This window comes from Ornithodoros turicata, chromosome 8, assembly GCF_037126465.1.
Source record: "Ornithodoros turicata isolate Travis chromosome 8, ASM3712646v1, whole genome shotgun sequence".
Classification (NCBI taxonomy): Eukaryota; Metazoa; Arthropoda; class Arachnida; order Ixodida; family Argasidae; genus Ornithodoros; species Ornithodoros turicata.
This window is the reverse complement of record NC_088208.1, coordinates 25,586,222-25,610,043: the sequence shown is the minus strand read 5'-3', so window position 1 is coordinate 25,610,043 and position 23,822 is coordinate 25,586,222. Positions and strand designations below refer to the sequence as shown.

The following is a 23,822-nucleotide window of genomic DNA, read 5'->3' as shown; positions in this document are numbered from 1 at the left end:
CCTTCCATTACCTTATCAGCGACCACCACTAGATCTAGGCTGGTGCATCTCTGATACGACTCAAAGTGCAGGCTAACTGGTGAGGCACGATGGAGAGTAACCCCGAGACAGAGGAACACGCAGACAATCACAACATCTCCTTTTGTTTGGACATAGCCGCATGGCTTTGTACATGTGATCAAGTCTCGCCTGAAATATCGAAAAGTGGGAGATACAGAGCGATCGAGTGATACAGTCACCGACCGATTTTTCGGACTTGAAAAAGCCACCGAATCGGTCCGAATTATTGGGCAGTTCGAAAGTTTAGTCACTGAAATAAGTCCACTTTATTTGAACAGGACTTGAACAGAAAAAGTAGCACCAGTTTTCTTTTGTTCGCCTATTTATACAGTGCTAGTAAAAGCTTAATTTTGAACACCCTGTATAACTTTAAAGGAGCACAGAAAGCGCTTCAGTCACCATTTTTTCAGTGACCATTTTTTCAAACCAAGCCGTTAACCTGACTGCTAAAACGCACCATGCGAAGTGATTCACTCGACAGATGCATACATATAGCAGAATTCGATTTTGAAAATCGTGGCTGCGCGCAACGGTGGCAATGCCCGCAACTAGCCGCCAGAGTCACTTTGACGTCATCGCGGTACAACCCGCTAACTGGTTTCCTTGTTTGCAGAAGCGTCGTCTGCTACACAGACAGAGAACTAGGAGTAGAAACGAAAAAGAAAATAGAAGTGCGAAAAGCGCCAGCCCCAATTGGAGCGCAGTCTCTCTTGTACCTGTGATGACATCACAATCCTCCTCCTCCTCCTCCTCCTCCTCCTCGTTTCTGCATGCAGAGCGAGTCGAGAGGGAAGGCGCGCGTTGATGTTCGGGGGCGTTTTATTCCAAGAAAAGTACTGCGTACAGAGAATTTTTTTGTGTTAGTTGTCACATCAAGTTGCGTCCTTTCGTAATTCGCCAGAAACGGAAAATCTTTCGGACGGCTTTCTGGGCTCCTTTAAGGTGTTGTGACCCCTATTCGACTCGCATTCATCCAAGTGCCTAGTCATGCAGTGTCTTCCTTGTGTACGTGCTTTTTGCAGAACCACCTGTGGAATGAAAGCAAAGACCGGTTGAAGAATGCACTTACTCCTGGCGGCAGCCCACCCAGAAGCGCGTCGCAGACGCCAGAGAGAGAGTGGAATGACTCTCCTCCAGCAAAGGCTGCGCGGTTAGACGACGATCCCATCTGCAGTGCCGACTTCTCCGAGGATGAGGAAGAGGAGAGGAAAGTTGCTCGCCTTCTCCGTGCTTGAGCAGTTGTGTAGCCCTGGTTGTGCACTATGATGAAACGTGAGGACTAGCACAGGCGGCCAGTAATGCCACCTGCCAGGTCAGACATACGCATTCGAATCGTGAGCCTCGTCTTTCCTGTGCCGTAACTTGTGTTGATTGCTTTTGGAATCTACGGTGGGTACTCCATGTAGTTGTAGTTAAGAGGCAGGACACTTGCATTCATTCAGAATTTTCTCAGGCACAAGCTGCTACCTTATTTTAGTCGCGCACAGAAGTAGGCTTGTGATGTGCCTCGGGGACCATGAAGTCGTCTTCGCTTCCTTTGAATGTCAGGCGAATTGACAACCTTTTTGCGTCTTTTTTAGTTTCACATCTTTTGTGCACAATGGAGAACGTCTGGAGCATCTTTGTACTGTGTATTCTTTTGTTTGTAAAAGAGACAGTCTAACTTGGGTGCTCCTCGCATATAAATCTGAAGATTTGCTGACAGAAGATAGTGCTTGGGTGTCTCTGGTGGCTCATGCTGTTAACATGCAGGCGGATCTGCTTCGTTCGATTTTTGTGCGAATGTTCTGTAAATCGACCATGAATCTCTTGGTCCTACGAAGGTCAGAGCATAAACTCTCATTGCTGAGGATACAATCTGCTGTCTTGTACGCGTGATGGGCACACGTGTCCTCTGAGCACCTGCTCCAGCATTGTTCATGGCAGAGCTCTGGAAGTTAGAAATTCAATTACGTAAGGCAGGTAAGGCAAGATGGCCTCGTTCAAGTAAATAGAGAACAAATTTATTGGACAATGCAATCTTTTGATGTAGAATATTTGGAGATTGTGTGCGACCTTGTTGCAGACACGCACTATATACACGGTAGTTGTTGAACTATAGCGGCGATAGTCTCGTTCAGTAGTCGAAATCGTTGACGGAGGTACACTGCACACATGGCCGTTGTTGAATTAATGTCCCCTCACAATATAAAGCTCCTTAACCCTTTGTAGTCAAGAATATTTTTCAGGTTGATGCTCGTTCCGGTCAGAAACGGTGGGGCGTGTATCTGATTGAAAGAGAGATAACATTTTAGGAGAGGCGTAGGGATGAGCCGACACTGCAAAGGGTTAAAGAAAGAATAATGTGAGGAGAAAACACATAATTTTCGCTGACGCTGCCACATTTCCTGGCATCCTGCTGCCGCCACCCTGGTGGATCGTATGAAAGCCAGCTGTGGGAATTGAACAACAGTGAATAACACAGATGTAGATTGTAATCTGAATGAACGCAAGTTTGTGATTGGGCACAAAGGGCAGTTTTTTTTTTTCTCTCCTTTTCGTAAAGGAGTGAAGTACGTTCCCTGGTCCACTTCAACTGCGTTTCATTTATTTTTCGTATTTACCACAAAATATACTTGCAGGCGGAAAATAGCATGTTAATTGCTCGTGTGTGTGTGTGTACTAGAGAGAAGTTGACACAGGTTAGTACCACAGTGTATTGACTTGATGGGGGGAGGGGGGGGCAAAGGTCAGTCAGACTCAACGTAAGGAGTCTTGAATTTCTCTTAACACGGCTCGCTGTTGCGCCACTTTTAACATCGCTCATGATGTACTGCCACTTCTTGTATGAGTCGTGCATTCTTCATGGTGTTATAGTAAAAACGTTGGTACATTTCATTGAATGCTGCTGTTCACTACTCGGTCATTTTATGGTCTTTGTATTTATTGCTCTAGGTCAGGGGTCTCAAACATGTGCAAGTCAGCTGTTAGTGGTCTGAGGTCCTTTAACCACCAAACAGTGCAGTCTTTCAATATACCCATTGTCCTGTTCTTATTCTTATTATTATTATTCTTGTGGGTGCTTTTATGGAAAATTGCAATCATTTCTTTTCTGTGCCACCTTCCAAGTCTAAACTGGATGTGGCACAGGACTCGATCTGAGCTGGAGGCCCCTGTTCTAAGTGTTAGGCTGGTTGCATTTAGTCTGTTCTCTTTCACTTTTCTAAAGTCCTTATATGATTTGCCAGACTGTGGCATTATGTTCGCTGCTTGCTCCTGTCAAGCTTGAACAATGTGGGCAGGACTATAACTTTGAAACACTACCAAAGGTGTTGAGCATGGAGGTTGCGCACATTGCAAACGAAATATGAATGTATGACGGAATGGCTGCACTTATCTTGTTTGCTTATTTATTACTTGCAGCTTTACGATATATGCACATAAACAAATGTTGAGTGTGGGGTGCAGCAAAGTAGGGAAGTTGTAGCACAAGCATTTTATGAATAAAACTGAATTATTTACATACAATTGTTTGTGTTGTCGCTGGAATTTCTGTGGAGAAGGACATGATCTTCCCAGTTGCCATAGTGCACTGTGATTGCTTGGCCCCATGCAGCTTTTACACACTGCCCCAGAGACAAATTCCTCCCGAACAGATAATTACTGCACATTGACATTCTGAACAGCAGAACATTTCTGGTCATAAAGTACCAGACTAAGAATTTTTGCTATCTTCGTCTTTGCTAAAGCGTCTGTTCGGCACAGCAGTGTCTGATTGGCTATCAGCATGTGGCTAGGGGCCGGAGCCACCCAGGAGCTAATACGTATGCATCCCAGCTTTTCATCAATACATGGACCATTGAAACTGACTGCACCGTGGTTGAGCGAAGGTGTCCAGGGATCGTAGGGATGTGCGGGATCGTCCTGCACTGATGTACGGCCGCCTCGGAACCGTTTGCACCAGCTGCGGCTAAGTGTATCGTGGCCATACTGAGCCTGAAGTCTTCTGTGAATTTCAGATGACTTTACGCCTTTGTTCACGAGAAACTTCATGACGATTCGCTGTTCGATGTGCGCGCTCACCTCGTTGTCGGCCAGCACGTGTCTTCTGTTTTGCACAAACTTTGGACCACCACGTGGTGAACGCGGAGGCCTGTCGCGTGTGAAAATCACGAAAAAGAAGTAGCGCGAGCCCTTTGTACACTCAGGAGACAAAGTCTCGGTTTGACTTGAACACCCCTCGTATGTACATTGAAGCTAAGGCAGACTCAATGGAGGAGATTTAGTGAGTTCCTTACTCTGAGAGCTATCGAAGCCCTCGCAGAACCCGTGACTCCACTTGTCATATGTTATCGGTATGTAGCGCTCAAAGACTGAACGGAGATGCTACATGCAGAAACGTGGTTTTATTTGGACTGTACCTGCCGATGGCGACAGCAGGAATGAACATAGCGCGAAGGCCGAGCTCGCGCAGTCACAAGGTCGCGCGCTGAGTTGCTCGTGCCTTGCCATAAACATTCTTATGCAGGGGGCTGCATAAATAGCCGAGGACGTATTGCCAGAGAGCTTGCTCGTGTAGCTAGTTGCAGTGACCAACACCAAGCCAGTCTGTATCCGACAATCCTCCAACGGACGACGACGTCTTAAAGCGGAACTGCGCAGCGTGGTTGGTCCAGACGGTATCTCCAATCAGGCGCTCTCAAGAACCGGCTTCACGCTCTCCGACTATTTAACGAAGTCTGGACCTCTGGATGCATTCATACCACCTGAGAGGATGCACGCTAGAGTGATACCTGGTCCTGTTGCAAAGGAGGGGAGACCACCAAGCCAACTGTCCTCCAATCGTCCCATTGCTCTAACTTCGTGCGTTGGCAAGCTATTGGAGCGTATATAATCCACAAGCGGCTGTCGTGGGTTCTAGAGAAAGGCGATGACTTCCCAGATCATATTACAGCCTTTGGGAAGGTTTGGAGCGCGCCTGACGCAATTGCTGAAGTGGCTACAAGCCTGAAGCAAGCGAGAGAGTCCAATGCCTTTGCTCACGCTTTCTTCATTGACGTGAAAAAAACATACGACTCGGTATACGCATACGGTATGTTTAGCTGTGCTAAAAGAAGCTGCTGAGACACCTCTCTAACTTTACCCGACAGATCGTTTGGCGTGTCCGTCAGTGGGTGCATTAGCTCAAAGAAAATTAGTACCAGAAGAAGCCTAGCAGAAGAATTAGCTCCAGCGTCCTATCACCTACGCTATATTCAACCCAGTGGTTAACCCAAGCCTAACCTCTTGGGGTTTTTTCATGCCAAAAATCGAAAGTCCTCTTTCTGGGCAAATTTTGGGCTCAAATTAAAGCGCAGTTCCTGCTGAGTTTCCATGCGAAATTTTAGCTCGATTTGAGCACTTTTATTTTTTGGCCAAAAATGGAAAAAAAGGTAAGCCTAACCCCTTGGGGTTTTTTCATGCCAAAAATCGAAAGTCCTCTTTCTGGGCAAATTTTGGGCTCAAATTAAAGCGCAGTTCCTGCTGAGTATCCATGCGAAATTTTAGCTCGATTTGAGCACTTTTATTTTTTGGATGGAAAAAAAGGTAAGCCTAACCCCTTGGGTTTTTTTCATGCCAAAAATCGAAAGTCCTCTTTCTGGGCAAATTTTGGGCTCAAATTAAAGCGCAGTTTCTGCTGAGTATCCATGCGAAATTTTAGCTCGATTTGAGCACTTTTATTTTTTGGATGGAAAAAAAGGTAAGCCTAACCCCTTGGGGTTTTTTCATGCCAAAAATCGAAAGTCCTCTTTCTGGGCAAATTTTGGGCTCAAATTAAAGCGCAGTTCCTGCTGAGTATCCATGCGAAATTTTAGCTCGATTTGAGCACTTTTATTTTTTGGATGGAAAAAAAGGTAAGCCTAACCCCTTGGGGTTTTTTCAGGCCAAAAATCGAAAGTCCTCTTTCTGGGCAAATTTTGGGCTCAAATTAAAGCGCAGTTCCTGCTGAGTTTCCATGCGAAATTTTAGCTCGATTTGAGCACTTTTATTTTTTGGCCAAAAATGGAAAAAAAGGTAAGCCTAACCTCTTGGCTCTTTCTGGATAAATTTTGGGCTAAAATTAAAGCGCAGTTCCTGCTGAGTATCTATGCGCAATTGTAGCTCCATTTGAGCACTTTTATTTTTTGGCCAAAAATGGAAAAAAAGGTAAGCCTAACCTCTTGGCTCTTTCTGGGCAAATTTTGGGCTCAAATTAAAGCGCAGTTCCTGCTGAGTATCCATGCGAAATTTTAGCTCGATTTGAGCACTTTTATTTTTTGGATGGAAAAAAAGGTAAGCCTAACCCCTTGGGGTTTTTTCAGGCCAAAAATCGAAAGTCCTCTTTCTGGGCAAATTTTGGGCTCAAATTAAAGCGCAGTTCCTGCTGAGTATCCATGCGAAATTTTAGCTCGATTTGAGCACTTTTATTTTTTGGATGGAAAAAAGGTAGCCCTTGGGTTTTTTTCAGGCCAAAAATCGAAAGTCCTCTTTCTGGGCAAATTTTGGGCTCAAATTAAAGCGCAGTTCCTGCTGAGTATCCATGCGAAATTTTAGCTCGATTTGAGCACTTTTATTTTTTGGATGGAAAAAAAGGTAAGCCTAACCCCTTGAGGTTTTTTCATGCCAAAAATCGAAAGTCCTCTTTCTGGGCAAATTTTGGGCTCAAATTAAAGCGCAGTTCCTGCTGAGTATCCATGCGAAATTTTAGCTCGATTTGAGCACTTTTATTTTTTGGATGGAAAAAAAGGTAAGCCTAACCCCTTGGGGTTTTTTCATGCCAAAAATCGAAAGTCCTCTTTCTGGGCAAATTTTGGGCTCAAATTAAAGCGCAGTTCCTGCTGAGTATCCATGCGAAATTTTAGCTCGATTTGAGCACTTTTATTTTTTGGATGGAAAAAAAGGTAAGCCTAACCCCTTGGGGTTTTTTCAGGCCAAAAATCGAAAGTCCTCTTTCTGGGCAAATTTTGGGCTCAAATTAAAGCGCAGTTCCTGCTGAGTATCCATGCGAAATTTTAGCTCGATTTGAGCACTTTTATTTTTTGGATGGAAAAAAAGGTAAGCCTAACCCCTTGGGGTTTTTTCAGGCCAAAAATCGAAAGTCCTCTTTCTGGGCAAATTTTGGGCTCAAACTAAAGCGCAGTTCCTGCTGAGTATCCATGCGAAATTTTAGCTCGATTTGAGCACTTTTATTTTTTGGATGGAAAAAAAGGTAAGCCTTGGGGTTTTTTCAGGCCAAAAATCGAAAGTCCTCTTTCTGGGCAAATTTTGGGCTCAAATTAAAGCGCAGTTCCTGCTGAGTATCCATGCGAAATTTTAGCTCGATTTGAGCACTTTTATTTTTTGGATGGAAAAAAAGGTAAGCCTAACCCCTTGGGGTTTTTTCATGCCAAAAATCGAAAGTCCTCTTTCTGGGCAAATTTTGGGCTCAAATTAAAGCGCAGTTCCTGCTGAGTATCCATGCGAAATTTTAGCTCGATTTGAGCACTTTTATTTTTTGGATGGAAAAAAAGGTAAGCCTAACCCCTTGGGGTTTTTTCAGGCCAAAAATCGAAAGTCCTCTTTCTGGGCAAATTTTGGGCTCAAACTAAAGCGCAGTTCCTGCTGAGTATCCATGCGAAATTTTAGCTCGATTTGAGCACTTTTATTTTTTGGATGGAAAAAAAGGTAAGCCTTGGGGTTTTTTCAGGCCAAAAATCGAAAGTCCTCTTTCTGGGCAAATTTTGGGCTCAAATTAAAGCGCAGTTCCTGCTGAGTATCCATGCGAAATTTTAGCTCGATTTGAGCACTTTTATTTTTTGGATGGAAAAAAAGGTAAGCCTAACCCCTTGGGTTTTTTTCAGGCCAAAAATCGAAAGTCCTCTTTCTGGGCAAATTTTGGGCTCAAATTAAAGCGCAGTTCCTGCTGAGTATCCATGCGAAATTTTAGCTCGATTTGAGCACTTTTATTTTTTGGATGGAAAAAAAGGTAAGCCTAACCCCTTGGGGTTTTTTCAGGCCAAAAATCGAAAGTCCTCTTTCTGGGCAAATTTCGGGCTCAAATTAAAGCGCAGTTCCTGCTGAGTATCCATGCGAAATTTTAGCTCGATTTGAGCACTTTTATTTTTTGGATGGAAAAAAAGGTAAGCCTAACCCCTTGGGTTTTTTTCAGGCCAAAAATCGAAAGTCCTCTTTCTGGGCAAATTTTGGGCTCAAATTAAAGCGCAGTTCCTGCTGAGTATCCATGCGAAATTTTAGCTCGATTTGAGCACTTTTATTTTTTGGATGAAAAAAAAGGTAAGCCTAACCCCTTGTGGTTTTTTCAGGCCAAAAATCGAAAGTCCTCTTTCTGGGCAAATTTTGGGCTCAAATTAAAGCGCAGTTCCTGCTGAGTATCCATGCGAAATTTTAGCTCGATTTGAGCACTTTTATTTTTTGGATGGAAAAAAAGGTAAGCCTAACCCCTTGGGTTTTTTTCAGGCCAAAAATCGAAAGTCCTCTTTCTGGGCAAATTTTGGGCTCAAATTAAAGCGCAGTTCCTGCTGAGTATCCATGCGAAATTTTAGCTCGATTTGAGCACTTTTATTTTTTGGATGAAAAAAAAGGTAAGCCTAACCCCTTGTGGTTTTTTCAGGCCAAAAATCGAAAGTCCTCTTTCTGGGCAAATTTTGGGCTCAAATTAAAGCGCAGTTCCTGCTGAGTATCCATGCGAAATTTTAGCTCGATTTGAGCACTTTTATTTTTTGGATGGAAAAAAAGGTAAGCCTAACCCCTTGGGGTTTTTTCAGGCCAAAAATCGAAAGTCCTCTTTCTGGGCAAATTTTGGGCTCAAATTAAAGCGCAGTTCCTGCTGAGTATCCATGCGAAATTTTAGCTCGATTTGGATGGAAAAAAAGGTAAGCCCCTTGGGGTTTTTAATTTTTTAAATAACCGATATGACGTTAGGTGGGACACACTTATATTACGCACGGGTTTTTACTGCGCAGGGAGGAGCCACCCTAGTGCACGCACTGCGGGGAACGACTCTCTGTGCTATACGCAATCCTCATTACCTGTTCCTCGTACCTCGCATGAAGCTCGTCATCGACATCACTTTCGTGAACTTTACCACTATTGTTCACCCATTACCCTGTGAACCACTATTACCGTTTTTATGGTTATTGGTTATTTAACTGCTTCGTAATTTTGTTTAGCATTGTAATTTATCATCCTTACAGGATGATTTTACGTTCCTCTGTTACAGGATGATTTTACGTTCCTCTCTATAACATCGCTTACCGTAGCTTCTGCGCCATAAAACCGCTGTACGTCACTGGACACGTGAGGAGAGTACTTACGTCAAGACGTCCGCTCGTTCTGCGATGCGCTCTTTTCACGAAGAACTCTCTTTTTTGATTGCCTGTTAGCGCCGCGAAGCAACTGTGGCTAAGAGCGGCGTGCAGATGTGGACAGATGGAGAGAGGACAGCAGGAAGGAGTGGGGGACAGGGGGTTTAGTATGCGTCCTGGGCCGACTTCAGGGGGAACTGTGCCGACATTCGTCTGGAAAGTCTTCGGAAAACTCAGGGAAAACCTCAGACAGCACAGCCGGCGGTAGGATTCGAACCCACCACCTCCCAGTCTTCAGCACGACCTTGGTCAACCAACGAGCGGACGCCTTAGCCCACTCGGCCATGCCGCTGGTTTAAGTTCCTCTTTGATTTTGTTCCTCATGCTGTGTTAAAACAATGATTCCTATATATCGCTGTGTGACCAAAACTAGGTGTGCAGTTAAGAAACAGCAGACCATAGAGGTTGCATAACCGTGGTGGAGATTCTTGAAATGACGCCGCGGCCAGTTACCGGATGAGGCAACTAACCGGGGGGGGACCCGGTCATCGGTGACACCGAGGGTCTTACGGAAACACCCTCGGGGCCTCCTCGCGAGCACTCCCGCCAGACCTCCTCCCACCTTACCCACCCGCTCCTAGGCTACCTCAACCTCCTAGTCAACCTTACCTCCTTACAGCTAACCCTCACCTTTACCCAGTTGCTACCCCCGAACCTTACGCAGAGAGATCCCGTTTCGAACCAGGGTCTTTCTGTGCAGAATGCAAACGCCGAACCAACTGAGCTACCCACCCACGTGTACGACCGGGTCACAAATCCCTTATCAATTGAGCGTTATCAACGCAACCTGGGGTCTCTATCACAACACTTCATTCTACGCATAACAGATGGCGCCATGCACCACCATCTGGAAAGTTGAAGAGACGAAGAAGAAACTAGTCACCGGATGAGTCAATGCAGGCAAAACTATGGTGGACTAGAAATACGGGTGTGCCAATCGGCAAGTTTTTCAGGTACCCAAAAATGAAGGATGCTCCAGGGACGCTGAAGTCCGCGATAGGGCCGCCCTCTGGCGGATTTTCTTAAGTCACGTGATGTTCCACTACAGTTTGCCCAAGAGCGCTGGTGTGCGAATGTCAGTGCTTGGGATGCGGTACGGACAAACAAGGACAGGGTCACTCGTCATCAGTTGTTTTGTTGCAGGTATCACCGCGGCTGGCCTTCACTGCTTTTTTATTTGTTTGCTTTTGAACTGAGGCAGCCCGACGAAACAAGAAACTCTATACAGCAATCTATTCTATCAAGCATTAACACAGTACCATATGACGACAGTGGCATGTCTTGCGACTTATGACTTACGGCACGACGGACAGGTTTCATACGATTAAACGCCGCAAAATTGTGACAAAGATTCTCAGCAGGTGAAGATAAGGCGAATCGACGATACTTTCGAGTCGCTCGTATAGTATCACAAACTGACGAACAAAATCTGTTGTGGCCCTTAGTACACTGCGAAACCACAACAGGAACCATTCTGCTGTCTACTGATCTCCCCACTCTATGTTACAAATATTTTCACCATTATTCCACGAGAACCCCTTCATTTTACGTCTGTCTAAGCAAGAAGTAGACGACATAGCGTTTTTTTTTTCCTGATTTATTTTCTTGGTCACCGGACTTGGGAATCAAAGCATGTACACGCCCACGCGCTTTACTGATAAGGTGACGAACGAACATCGACAGCATGGCATGTGTTATCACATCGAGACGTTCAGGTGTGTGCCATTAGGCATACCCGCCTGCCGTTGTCACGTGACGACTTCGACGCAGAAGGAACAGTTGCCGCTGAAGAAAGCTTCGACATCAAAAATGTGTTATTGCTTACACGGAGACACAAGCGGAGACTTAGTTTTCCTTTGTAGTTCGTGGCGAATCCGCATGGTTCGCTGCGAGCGACGGCTCGATCTATCCTTCATTTGAGGGACCCCCCCCCCCCTTCCCCATGCATTGGATAGGCCGATTGGCACACCCGTATTTCTAGCACCCGATAGCAAAACCGCGACCTACTAAATAGGTACTACTAATGTAAAAATAGGTAAGCCTAAGTGCTCAAATCGAGCTAGGATTTTGCGTAGCCACTCAGTAGGAACTGCGCCTTAGTTTGAGCACAAATTTTGCGACGAAATAAACCTTCGAATTTTTACCCTAAAAACCACAAAGAGCCAGCTAGCCTTTATTTTTTATTTTTTTTTGACAACGAAAAAATAAAAGTGCTCAAATCGTGGTAGAGTTTCGCGCGGCCACTCAGCAGGAATTGCGCTTTAATTTGAGCACAAATTTTGCAACGAAAAAGTGCCAGACGCGATGTCCAGTGCACGAGCGCAGCAAATGATGCTGCTGAAGTCTTCCTGGGGGTCTGGCAGTCCTCAGCTCGGCATTTTGATAAGGGGTGATGTATTGATGAAAGTTGCCAACACCTCTGTAGTATAGATCAGACTGCTTATAATTCAGCTCATTGCATACATAGTTCGTTCATCACAGTCTTCTCTGTAACACATCTGGTAACACACATACGTTTGTTAATAACATTGTGCATCCAACGTTACAATAGAAACTGCTGACAATACTTACAGTTCATGATTTACTTTTATTTATAATAGACTCGTTCATATAATCAGAAACTCCAACAGAAGTGGAATGCAAATAGGAAAACAAGACCTCTATTATTTCATTTGGTATCTGCATTGTCACGAACACAGCACCATCTGATTCTTCTTTTACAAATTGGACGTATGTCGTTCACATAAATACTTCTATTTCATAACATATCATTTCACCAAATAATGAATCGCATCATGTCCACATGCAAGATCTCTAGGACAGAACAACATGTGTAGAATACGCAATTTTTATTTTTCTTGCTCGCAAATGCCTGCATGCACAAATTTTTGGCAAGAGAATGGTAAAAGCATGGACTTGTCCAAAGTACTTGGCCCATGGAGCTCCCCTGAACATCAGTGCCGGGCTCTTCGCTCCCTTTTCGTTTTCATGCAGGCCACTGGACTCCTTGAAGAGCTCTAAACAGAACTCCGACCTGTCGTTGCCTTCATTCTCACCATAATTCATCCTCTCATATTAACCACTGTGAAATGGGGTAGTGTCCTGTGGCTACCACGGGGAAACATCCCATGTCATCATCACTTCTTCATTTATTGTTGTTGTTGTTAAGATATTTCATACATGCACCTATTAGCACGCAGGCAGTAGTTGTGCCACTGCGTTCTCATATGTTCGGGCATCAGTTCGGGCATGCCGCCAGAAGCTATCGCTCTATTCCACCCACAGCCTTGCTTTTACATCAGCATCCTCTATGGTCCAACTGGTGCTACAGAGCACCGCCACAACGTGTGACGGCGTGAGAAGGCGTGTGGAGCATGCGTCGACCATATCGTGGTCAGCCGTATGCGCCGGTCTCCCTGGACGTCTGCGAGACGTTATGTGGAGCTTTGTCTAGGCAATTCAGCCTACGCGTCTCTACTTATGGGACTTAACAATTCGACAAGCACCCGCCCCTACTGTGTGCACCTGGAGACTAACCTGCATGTCCTGTATGAGTGCCACACTGCTCGTATGTCTTGGACCATAACCATACGGTCCGCACGTGTTTCTTGCCCCGTGCGGTTTAATCAAAGCTGACCTGATCGCCAAAGTGTCGTTTCGAGTGTATGCGGTGCCTCGGTGTTGCGGTCAGCGCGTTGCGTTGTAGTGGATCGACGTCAATGGATAACATTTATCTTCTTAATTGTTGGTTCGTACCGTTCGTGTCTTGCTCACAAAAGTACTGCAGCACTTGGTTGTGCAAGAATTCCAGCTCAAATGGCGACACCATTCTTCAATGTTCGTGTACAGTGAATGTGTGACCATCACCGGTGCTCCCCCCTGAGTGTCATTCATCTGTTTGTATACAGGACGAGACTGTACGTGCTCATCCTCATCATTTCATCCTCTGTTGCAGATAGGCACCGACATTTTGCATATCGTCTAGTTTTCATTTAGTTTTTCACGTGTTCAATAAATTTTCCTTAAACAAAATAGGAAAGACTGACCTAAACCTTCGCGAAGCGGTGAAAGACCCAGCTTGAACAACAAACCTTGTGAAATCTTAGACAAAGAAAGAAAGAAAGTCCAGACATGCGGCCAAATGACACAAAAATGATGTCAAGGCATGACAGACATAGATTATAGCAACACATTTATTCGCGCATGTCTACTTCATGAGAAACAGTCACAAAAACAAATACATCGAAATGGACTTCGAAGCAAACCTCTCTATTCGATAGTTAGCTTCAGGAGAGATAGTCTTAAGCAGACACAACACGGTGCTGCTTCGCCAACACGAATAGCTGAACTCACAAACGTCTGGTGGCCATGTTGGCTTCACCGAGCAAAGAAGCACAGGGAATGTACAGTATGAGAAGACGTAAACATTGCAGTGAAGTAAACAAATCAGATACACAGTCATGAGCCACGTAAATATCTCGTTACATTTCAACGTTATGCAATGTGTCAGAAGCAACTGCTTGTGTATAGAAATTGTAGAAATGGTGCCGCATTTACAAGGAAGGTTGTCTGCATATAACGGGAACTATACTCCGAGACAACTCTAGAGCTGCAGAGCACACAGGTATACCTCCGCCAGCGGAGAATGTAGCCTCCGCCACGAGAAAGTGGCGGACGCCGAACAGACGAAGAAGCCGATTCACACGTTTTGATAGAGCGAATATTTTGCATGTTTGCTTTCAAAGCACGGGTGTTTTCGCAACGTGATAACGTGATCAGTGTGGAAGCAACGGTTTGGCGCACTACTTTGCGACTCGGAGACGCTACGCGCCAGCAAAAGCCAATCACAGTCGTCTTAAGATTGCTGGGCGGGGTTGACCTGCAGGAGCCGACCTGTCTCGAAGTATGGTTGTATAGCCACCTTCCCTTTCATGTGCATGTAGCATAGCTTTCAAAGAGCCCCAAAAGAGGTTATCTCAGTACAATGAGCATAGGTACACAGCTATTTGTACTCTTCTATGCCAGTGCTGAAAAAAAAAAAAAAAAAAAACTGGCACATTACAGAAGGTCAAATCGGAGCACAATCTTTGTACTACATATCATCGATCGCTTGGGCTGCGTGCGTCCCTCGGCAATGTATACATACGCCCCGCAAGGTTCCGAAGGACGCCACATTTCGCATTCATTCTCAGTGACTTCATCATTCGATTGCCGAAATCCAGAACTTTTGCTCAACATTATGTGTGAATCACGCGTTTGATTTGTGTACAGAATTTACGTAGCTCTTTTCCAAATCACAATATGTCTCAAACATGCAAGTACTCCACTGTTATAATCCTGGCATGCAAGAAAATGGCAGGTAAAATGGCCGATATAGTCGAGGCACTGTCCTGTAAGAGAGAAACAGTTGTGTGGGAAATGGATCAAAGTTACTGTCTTGTGTTATCTTACCTATCAAGATGCTTCGCTATTCAGGGAATTGTCCAGGTCTTCGGAGTTGAATTTCAGGTGCCCTGAAAAGGAAGCACAAATGATATCGCCGATTATTTATTTGATTACACATACAAATACAGTCCAATACAGAAAACGTGCAGCTTAATTCATTCAATTGTATTCGGTTGCATTATTAATAGCAATTTCATTATTAAATATGCAACTGAGAAGTTAAGCGGGGCTTCTGCGCAGTTTTCTCAATGAGGCTTCCCTAAATGTTTCCACAACGTTGCAAATGCAATAGAGGTTCACAAATTGACTGGCTCACATCGCTCGGATTTTCTCTAAGCTAGAGATGCTCTATGAATATGCAGAAATATCAATATAATCTAACTCATCATCATCATCATTTCACCATAATCCTGCCCCTAGGACGCGGATGTGATGCGAATACCCAAATTACCCGAAATACCCAAATGCGAATATCCATCATCGCTAGACTTCAAGGCGACGGGGTATAAGGTGAGAATTAAGATGAGTATGCTTACACATTGAAAGTGGACCGAGTTTCCTAGCCGTGGCATACAGCTTGTCCGCCTCCCAGGAACAAGGAATGTAGGGGCATTGTCCTGGTACTGGGAAGTGGAGACCGAGCTTTTGCAGAAGCTGGAAGAAGTCCGCGTTCCGTAGGGCGAGCGATTGAAGTTCGCTGAAGGCCACGATAGGTACGCTCTGACCAAGTAAAGTGTAATGGAGTGCAACTGGTTCCGCGTCTGCCATCGTTGTGCTTCTCTCTACAAGGGAACGCACAATTATTACGATGGCAACACAAGGTGAAGTGATTTATATAGCAAAAGCAAAACCCGCGTATAAGGATAGCTCTTACAAGGATACACCTTGTACAACGATTACTTCAATTGTCGAAATATGCATTATTTCTTCGGAGAAAGGACAGACGGTAAAGGAATAACAGAGGATTTATTTTTCTCCAGGTTTGGCATGCTCCAATTGCGCCATACGTAGAACACGTAACTGTGTTACGTACGTGGGAGTGAATTCCGTTTCTATTATTTTAGCTAGAAACAATGATGAGTTGCTGCGTGTATAATACTTTCGAAGTTTTGCTGATATTGAAGTATTATTCAAGTATCACGGTCAAGCACAACGTTTAAGTATTTAAGATGAGGGTGTAGTAGCAAAACTCTGAGCGCACAATCGCAGGCGAAACAAAGTCATCTTCCTAGTCGCTTGGAACAACGTATCATGAGAGGGAGAGTGAGAGAGAGAGAGATAGAGTATGCTTGCGATATCTGTAGGAGGGAGAGGTTGCAATGGGTGTCAGCTACAACGAAAGGACAGCATTGGTGGCTGAGCAGGAGAGGAGAAATTTGCTGAGGAGGAGAGTATTGGTGACGTACCGAGCGCCTTCAGGGAGCTATAGCAAAACGCAGGCCAGAAAATGTGTTCCATCTTACTAGCAATGTAACGACATGTTGCACATAGCATAGATGCATAAGTGACTTACTCAGTTTAACATAGCAGACTTCAAGGAGTTTCTTCTGCAACCACTGAAGCTGAGATTCATATCCAAGTCCCTTGAGTTTCAACACCAAATCGGTGATTTCTGACGAGGTTTCGCTGCCTTCCTTCTCTTCTGGTTGGTCCCTCGTCTTTTCGCTGTTCTCGAGAAACTGTAGTTACAAAGCATTTTTTTTGTTTTCAGGGCTGCAAAGGCTATTCAAAAACACACAGAGATTGCTATCATAAACTTGTAACATAAAGTGAGCGCAGTGAGCGTATTTACTTCCGCCGTACTATAATACTGAAATTTGCTTTCTTGGAACGTTTCTAGACTCCACATGAATCTCACCTGCTTCTCTTTCTCTTCCAACTTGTCACACTGCGTTATCGAAATCACCCGCTTGTACTTCAGCTGATCCAGTATCTACAGAGATGTAACAAGCGTCACCGATGTCCGTAAGAATTGCATCGAGAGCAAATGCGTTGATGAGGCATTATTCTAGGCACAATGAACTGACCTCACGTCTCGTGCAGCGCACTTCGTTCCTCTTGAGGTGTTCCACTATCTGCCCCACAGGGTCACTGTCGTATTCGAACTGAAGGAAGCACCAGTACAGAGGATTGTCCAGGTCCGTCTCGTCTAAGTCAGATTCGCTGCTGTCGCTGCTCTCCTCGTCATAGTAAAACGGATGCACAAAGGGCTGCGTGCTAGAAGCGGAACCTGCACCCCTCTGCATGCCAGGGAGACGCTCGCCGTAAAGCTCCGGGTTCTTACCCGCTAGCTTTAAGTAACGGTTCATCACATAGCCAACGAGGTCCTCGTAGAGCTGTAAGGGCGGAGACCACATTGGTATTGCAGAAACAGAAAGGCGTATTCACAGGTGATGTCGAGAAGTACTGTGGAGTGTAGGGAGGACTGTTACCTCAGGAATTTCAGCGCCCTCATTGAGGATGTTGACGAAGCAGGAGAGTATGCTGGGGTGAAAGAGTGCCTCAGGACGTTTCAGGTCCCCCGCCACGTGGTGCATCATCGTGAATACACAGTCGTTCACCAGAGTACTATGGGTCGTAGAAAGATGGGTTGAATGATATGTGGGGGTACAATCTGAGATCGACGGTCGTATTCTTAAACGATCCTCCACTCGGCTGCTCATCGAGGCCGGTTTTTTGCTCCTCATAAATCGACTTCCCCTCCGGGCGCGGGAAATCCTCCACGCTTTCTTGGGAGTTCTACTTGGTAGCACTGGTGCTTCGTTGGAATCCAATGATTCTTGAAGTGAAGGAGCGCTTCTTTCTTCCGCTTGCAGGAATCGAAACGTGATGCCGAGTGGAAGATTGTTTAAGAATACGGTCTTGAGTTTCTAAGGTAAGGCATAGTCCTATACGCTACACGCTCATGGTCCATATTCTCTCTTTATGGTCTACACAGCATTGTTTTTCACCTGTTTGTTCTAAAGTCCTTGAGCACTTCCCCATACTTCTCCATTACTTCTGTTGTTGCAAACCTGAAAGAAAAATTGAGTAGTCTAAGCAGCTGTCGAGTTAACAAAGCACCACAAAGCAACGTGTCGAACAAAGCAGTATGAGGCAAGCGAGCTGGATTGGAGATGGTGATGTGATAAAGAAAAAATGGGGATGCGAGCAGGATTAATCGTGATGAAGGTAGCGTTGCATTGAGCCTAAGGAAGGGTACCCTGGCAACGAGGACAAAGCCACAGAAGGAACCGACAAGGAAAAGGACAAAGAATGATTCGTATTTGTCCACTTACTGTGACAGGTGGCTAAGAATGTCGATGTCAAGGTCTTCGGTGTTTTGGGCGTACTCAAGGATGAGCAGAAGAAGGTGGTTTGTAATGATGAGGTCCACAAGAACGTGGCTAGGCATGGTAGCCCACTTGCGTATCAGCAGGAGTGGAATATTGCGCAGGTCCTCTAGTCTCGCCAGAGACACTGCAAAAGGCAACGGTCCATTGCTGACTGTTTCTGGGCGCGACCTGTCTGAGCAAGGCCATAGTCTTAAAGACATTACCACAGAGTTTGCGCATTTCTTCGCCAACGCCTTTGCAGCGACTGTTGTAGGTGCCGATCGCTGTGATGAACTCTCGAAAAGCTCGGACAACAAGATGATACCTGCAAGGAGATGTGGGAGTGTTAGGTACAACAACCATACATATATAGGGTGTCCGCGGTAACTATGGACATAATTTTACAAAACAGGAAAATGTGTGTGTGTGTTTCTCAATTGCAACAAGTGACGATACTATGCCCACTATGCCCTCTGGACCACTTTGTAGCTGCACTAGCAGCCTGTTGAGGCATTGTCCTCGTGGTTTGACTAATGGACTTTTCAATTCGGCCTAATGACAACATCTGCTTATTTTGGTACGCTGATGCCGTTGCCGCTTTCAAAAGGACGACTGAGCCAATATAGCGTGAGGAAATGGTTTGAACACACACACACACGCAAACAAAGGAACAAACAAACAAAAATATTTGCAGGATATAGCATTGTACTCGTGATTTCAGAAACGCGCTTTCTTCCTTGCCCTCAAATCAGAGGGAGGAAAAGCAGCTGCTGTTGTTCTCCCTCTCATTTAAGGGCATGGGAGAAGGCGCGTTTCTGGCGGATCAACAAGAACGAATAAGGTAGAAAGGAGGGATACCAACTTAAGGTTAGTTCGCTTGATAAAATGTTTTCAAACTAGAGTATAGAAAAATTGCAGTATGAAAATGCCAGTTTCAATAGACTATAGGGATAGAGCAGAGACCCACAACCAATCATCCTCGTCCCTCTCCCACTCATTCACCATGTCATCATTCGCGCAATTGGTGACGTTGCCCAGACGTAAGCAGTAACAGCCAGATCAGTGGGCGTGCAAGACGTGTTTGTGTTGTCCCCGGTGGCGTCCATTCAGCATTCTACTGTTTCTCAACGCGACACCTCAAGTTCTCAACAATAAAGTGGCGGGTGGTGTGTGCGTGTGTGCCTATGAGGCAAAGAACATAAGAGCTCAAACAAACCGTTTCTTGAGAAGCTTCGATTTCTCAGCGCACTGCTCTTCCTCTTTGAGGTCCAACTCGTTGCAGACGGAGATTGCTTCAAAGACGAGTAGGCCTACAACTTCAACGGAGAGGACAGGCTTGATGTGATGAAAGGAGAGACCCACAGCTGTGGCAAGACCCGTGAAGTAACCGACGAGCCAGAGGAAGTGACATCGATCGATGAGACTGGCACCTTTCTCCTGGTTGACCTTCTGGAGAAAGAAAGAAATAGTTACGTCGAGTTCGCGGACGCACTGTGTATCTCAAGAGTTTAAGCGACTCAATGTCCCCTACTGTCCCCTACTACCCAAAAGCTATTCATTATGACCACCTAAGATTAATTGAGATTCAAACATCCTATCATAATCAAGAACGTCTACAAAATGTAAGGACGTCGAAACTTCTTGGCGCGAGGCCCCCCAAAATCAATTGCACAGAAGTTGTGCTCCCGTGCAATGTGCTAAGGCTGATGGTCTTTTGTAAGTTGAAAATGTGTGCTACGTCTGTTGCCTTGTTGGTATCGTAGAGTTCACTAGGGTGTAACGGAATCTCTTGTTGCATTTGTGTGTACAGTGCGTATATTTAATCATCACTTTTCCTTCATTCATTTATTGTTGTTGTTGTTGACTGATGAGGCGGTACTTTTTGTTTATAATGTTTTCACACTTCCAGGAGGGATGCCCAATGCACAGAAGGAAACTCACCATAAGCTCCATGACCAATGAACTATATCCGCTGTGCAAGAAACTGACAGTGAAGCTCTGCAAGATGTTGCTGAAGAGAAAAATGGGGCGGGATTGTGGAAATTGAGGGTTAGTTGACTTTGTATTCATAAAAGAAGATGAATGTAATGTAATATGAATGTAATGGTATATGAAGCCCTCCTCGTAAGGCGAATGACTGCAAGTATGTACAGATTACAAGTAAGTTCAGTGTCCCTTCATTACCATTTATCAGCAAGAGAAACTGGTCATCTCTTAAGCCACACCGTAATGGTTTCCCGAGGCATCTTACAAGCACAAGTATTCGTGATCTCATTTGCATGTAAGTACCACAACAAGAATTAATAATAATCTCATCTGGCCTTTTCTTGCTTCTCCCTATAGCTATAGAAATCGAACACTGAACAGGTATTCTGTCTTTAAAACAACTGAAACGCCATCTGTTTGCCGATTGTGGCAAAAGGTCAAGCGAGATCTCCATTCCTATTTAGATAGGTGCACCTAACGTGCGGCCCAAGGCTATGCTTCATCGACGTGACGTCTTTTAAAGTAAGCAATACAGGAGTTAAGGAAGTGACACGTCACGAAGGTGTAGCAACGCCGTATCACCGCGCGCTCTGTGCTCCTACACAAGACACGATGGAGATCTCGGTCACATTCCAGCAAGCAGGCCTGAAATTGCTACAGAAGCGTAGACCTGCATGCTTTTGACGTCGTCATCCAAAATATCGCTGTGGATCTCTCTTCTTGCAGTTGAGCAACTTCCTCTTTTCCCACCATGCCCTGGGGCGCGTTAACCGACCGAAATTCAGCGACTTTGCGCTTCATCACAGCATATTTCCAGACGAGGACTTGAGTCTGAGCACCATGCCGAAGATGCCTCGAGACTGCTAGAAGCTCGAAACGTTGCACATACGAAAATCATATCACTTGCAAGAAATCTACCCTTAACTGATGCAGAAATGGAAGTTCCCTGAAGGTTTCTGTGCGTGGTACCAGCTGCCTTTCGATGGAATCACGTCCACCGTTAAGGCGAAGCGGCAGGTCCTTGCATACAGTAATCTACATGCATTTTTGAGTGCGCCAACTCAACAAGCGACAGTGCACGGACAATAGATGCTAGTTGTAGCTACTGTATGTGGTCACTAGCCAACGCAATACGAGGTCTTAGACGTCGTGCTCAGAGGCCCTCCGTGATTAAGCGACATCGCTGGATTTCTGTCTACTAACGCACCCCTGGACTGCCGTGGAACTGCAGGAAACAACAGAGATGGCGAGAAAATCTGCTCGCCATGTCTCGCTTAGGAAAAATTTCGGTGGTTGTGTCAAAGAGCAACAAAATAAAAGGGAACTACAGTCGTACCTCGTTAGTCTCACTACGACTTCCATCACTGTCGTTCGATATTTCGGCTCCGTCATTCACTGTTGATCCTGGACGCGTGCTTCTATCGTATATCTGTGTAACGTATATCTTTATTCAGTGCGTAAAGTACCTAAGACGTTGTAGAGTACCGTTATGGAGTATTTGTGAAGCTAAGTATGTACTGCTTGCGACACACTTGTCTGTAATCTCTAGTTCGGGGCGCAACGATCAAGATGCCGCTTTCGAATGAGCCATACCAGAACCGTTTCCGAGGAGGAGGCACTGCGGTCTCCTGTGAAGTCACTCAAAAAATACCGCAATAGATTTCTCGTTTGCCGACGTGCCGTGAGCCAAGCTTGACCGTCGGAGCACACGGCTGCTCGCGTGCATTCGGCGACTGAGGAACTTTCCGAGTTCCAGAGACCTTAGTCTAACTAAATTCTCTGGAACCCGGAAACTACTGCAATCGTCGGATCCACGCAAGCAATCCCGTGCTACCGCGGCCATACTTGCTCCAACGGCGCGGTGGCAAAGAGGAAACAATCCATGTACTTTCCGTGTTCCAGTGACCCATGGGCAACACAGCGCCACAAGTCGGGAAAGGCACTTGGAAGTCCTATGCGTACAGTGCTCGCGCCTCCTCCCCTTGTAGCTCCTTCGTGCGCGACACCACTGGTAGGGGATCGTCCCGCCACGAGCTCGAGATTACAGACAAGTGTGTCGCAAGCAGCACATGATGAATCCACTACGCTGATTGACATATATCGGTAGAGGAGATGTTGTCCAGCGTCTTGCTTCAGATCTTCTTCGTGTCAGGTCCATCGGAAGTGAAATTAATGAGGTCCGACTGTAGAGTGCAAATATAGTGAGTGGGGCTTAGCGCAATTTCGATGGAGGCTACCTTGAGTCCCCGGGGAAGAGTGGTCCCCCGCAAATACCATTACCGTCCGCCCATTGTCCACAACTAGCTTCCACACAAGTCCGACGCGGCGGTCCAAGAGCACGTCGGTTGCGGTGGGCTCTCCTGCCATCTGAAAATCGCTTCAACAAGACTGTCAGGGCGTAGTACACACAGAGCACGTATGCCACACACAAGGACGCACGATTTTGTTCCATATACCTTCGCTCCACGTGCACTCTCGTGAATGCAAAGTGCTTCTTGCTTGTGCTGTTACGCAGAAAGGCACATTTCTGATATTTTGCGTGACTCACAGCAGCTTCAGATCTTTGGTGGAAAGCGGCGATACAGTGACAAAGGCTTAGTAGCAAATCTTAGACCAGCATACGTGATGTTAAGCAGGTATTACGTCTTCTTGCAATTATTAACATACACACGCAGAAGTCATCGCAACGCTATTTCCGTTTAGAAAACCGAAAAGAAAGACAATGAAACTAGTGTGTATATCTACCTTATGTCTTCGTTCGATGGGACGTGTGCAGAAGAGTCTAGAAGAACCAACGTCTTCTTACGGTCCCAGACAGGATCCCGTAGAGCGGATCGAGATTCGAGAGCGACGACTGCTGCTTCAAGGCACACCGATGGCGTGCACTTGCCTCCTTTGAGCCCACTCTTGCTCTTTCGAGACATGGCAACGAGGCTGCGTTGCTTTGACCGTGCCAGCATGTCGTCTTCATTTGACGAGTCGCTTCCTGAAGGACTGTCAGCTGAATGCATGGCTCGGTGCTTAGAGGACGCCTTGTGGTGATGGTCTTTAACGTGTTCTTTGACTTGCGTGTTGTCCTCGTCGGAATTGTCATCGTTAGACGAAGATGTCATGTTGTCCGCGCTCGCCCTGCCGCTCGACGTCGAAGGATCCTTAGACAGTTCCATCTTGTCTCGTGGCGAGAAGGAACGGCTGTTGTTGGAGGAGCTGGTAAAGTCTGACTGAGAGTACCCAGAGTCGGCCATGCTCTGAGGAATGCTGTGCTCCGGCACGGAACCACCGATGTTAGCGGTAGAAAATTTGTTGGCGAGAGTTGGATGCTGTTGTACGGAGTCGTTGCTGCTGGTGTGGTGAATCGAATGTTTGGAAGTGTTGCTCTCGATGTCGTCTTCCGAACTTTCTGACGTAGAGGTGGAGTTTGAAATGAGGTGCTGCAAATTGCCCACGTCCTAGATTTTGGAGGAGGAACGCATTAACCACACAGCGGAACGCGGTGAAACATTCAATGTACTGTCATCAAAACTGCCCCTGAAGGAACATAGGGATCTCAAGCGGAAATTGCAGGGCTGCTACGGAGGATACCTCCAGGAATTAGAACAGAATGTACTAAAACAAATGACGTAGGGAGCTATCGTGTGCTCTGGAAGCAGTCCTC

General features: G+C 45.7%; 1 protein-coding gene across 5 annotated transcripts in view; it reads right to left on the bottom strand.

The window, feature by feature from the left end:
- Positions 1-13,613: 13,613 nt before the first annotated feature.
- The window catches only part of LOC135366771 (protein timeless-like), a 37,965-nt gene continuing 27,756 nt past the window's right edge, over positions 13,614-23,822 (bottom strand). For all 5 annotated transcript variants that reach the window (XM_064599671.1, XM_064599672.1, XM_064599675.1 and 2 more), the window contains 13 exons: positions 22,913-23,616; positions 20,123-20,192; positions 19,398-19,630; positions 18,406-18,506; positions 18,146-18,326; positions 17,819-17,881; positions 17,300-17,435; positions 16,895-17,203; positions 16,726-16,800; positions 16,381-16,546; positions 15,404-15,649; positions 14,874-14,935; positions 13,614-14,812 (listed from right to left, as the gene is read on the bottom strand). In XM_064599671.1, the coding sequence (XP_064455741.1) occupies positions 14,877-14,935; positions 15,404-15,649; positions 16,381-16,546; positions 16,726-16,800; positions 16,895-17,203; positions 17,300-17,435; positions 17,819-17,881; positions 18,146-18,326; positions 18,406-18,506; positions 19,398-19,630; positions 20,123-20,192; positions 22,913-23,616 (2,343 nt within the window). In that variant the 3' untranslated portion in view covers positions 13,614-14,812; positions 14,874-14,876. The remainder of the gene's footprint in view (positions 14,813-14,873; positions 14,936-15,403; positions 15,650-16,380; positions 16,547-16,725; positions 16,801-16,894; positions 17,204-17,299; positions 17,436-17,818; positions 17,882-18,145; positions 18,327-18,405; positions 18,507-19,397; positions 19,631-20,122; positions 20,193-22,912; positions 23,617-23,822) is intronic.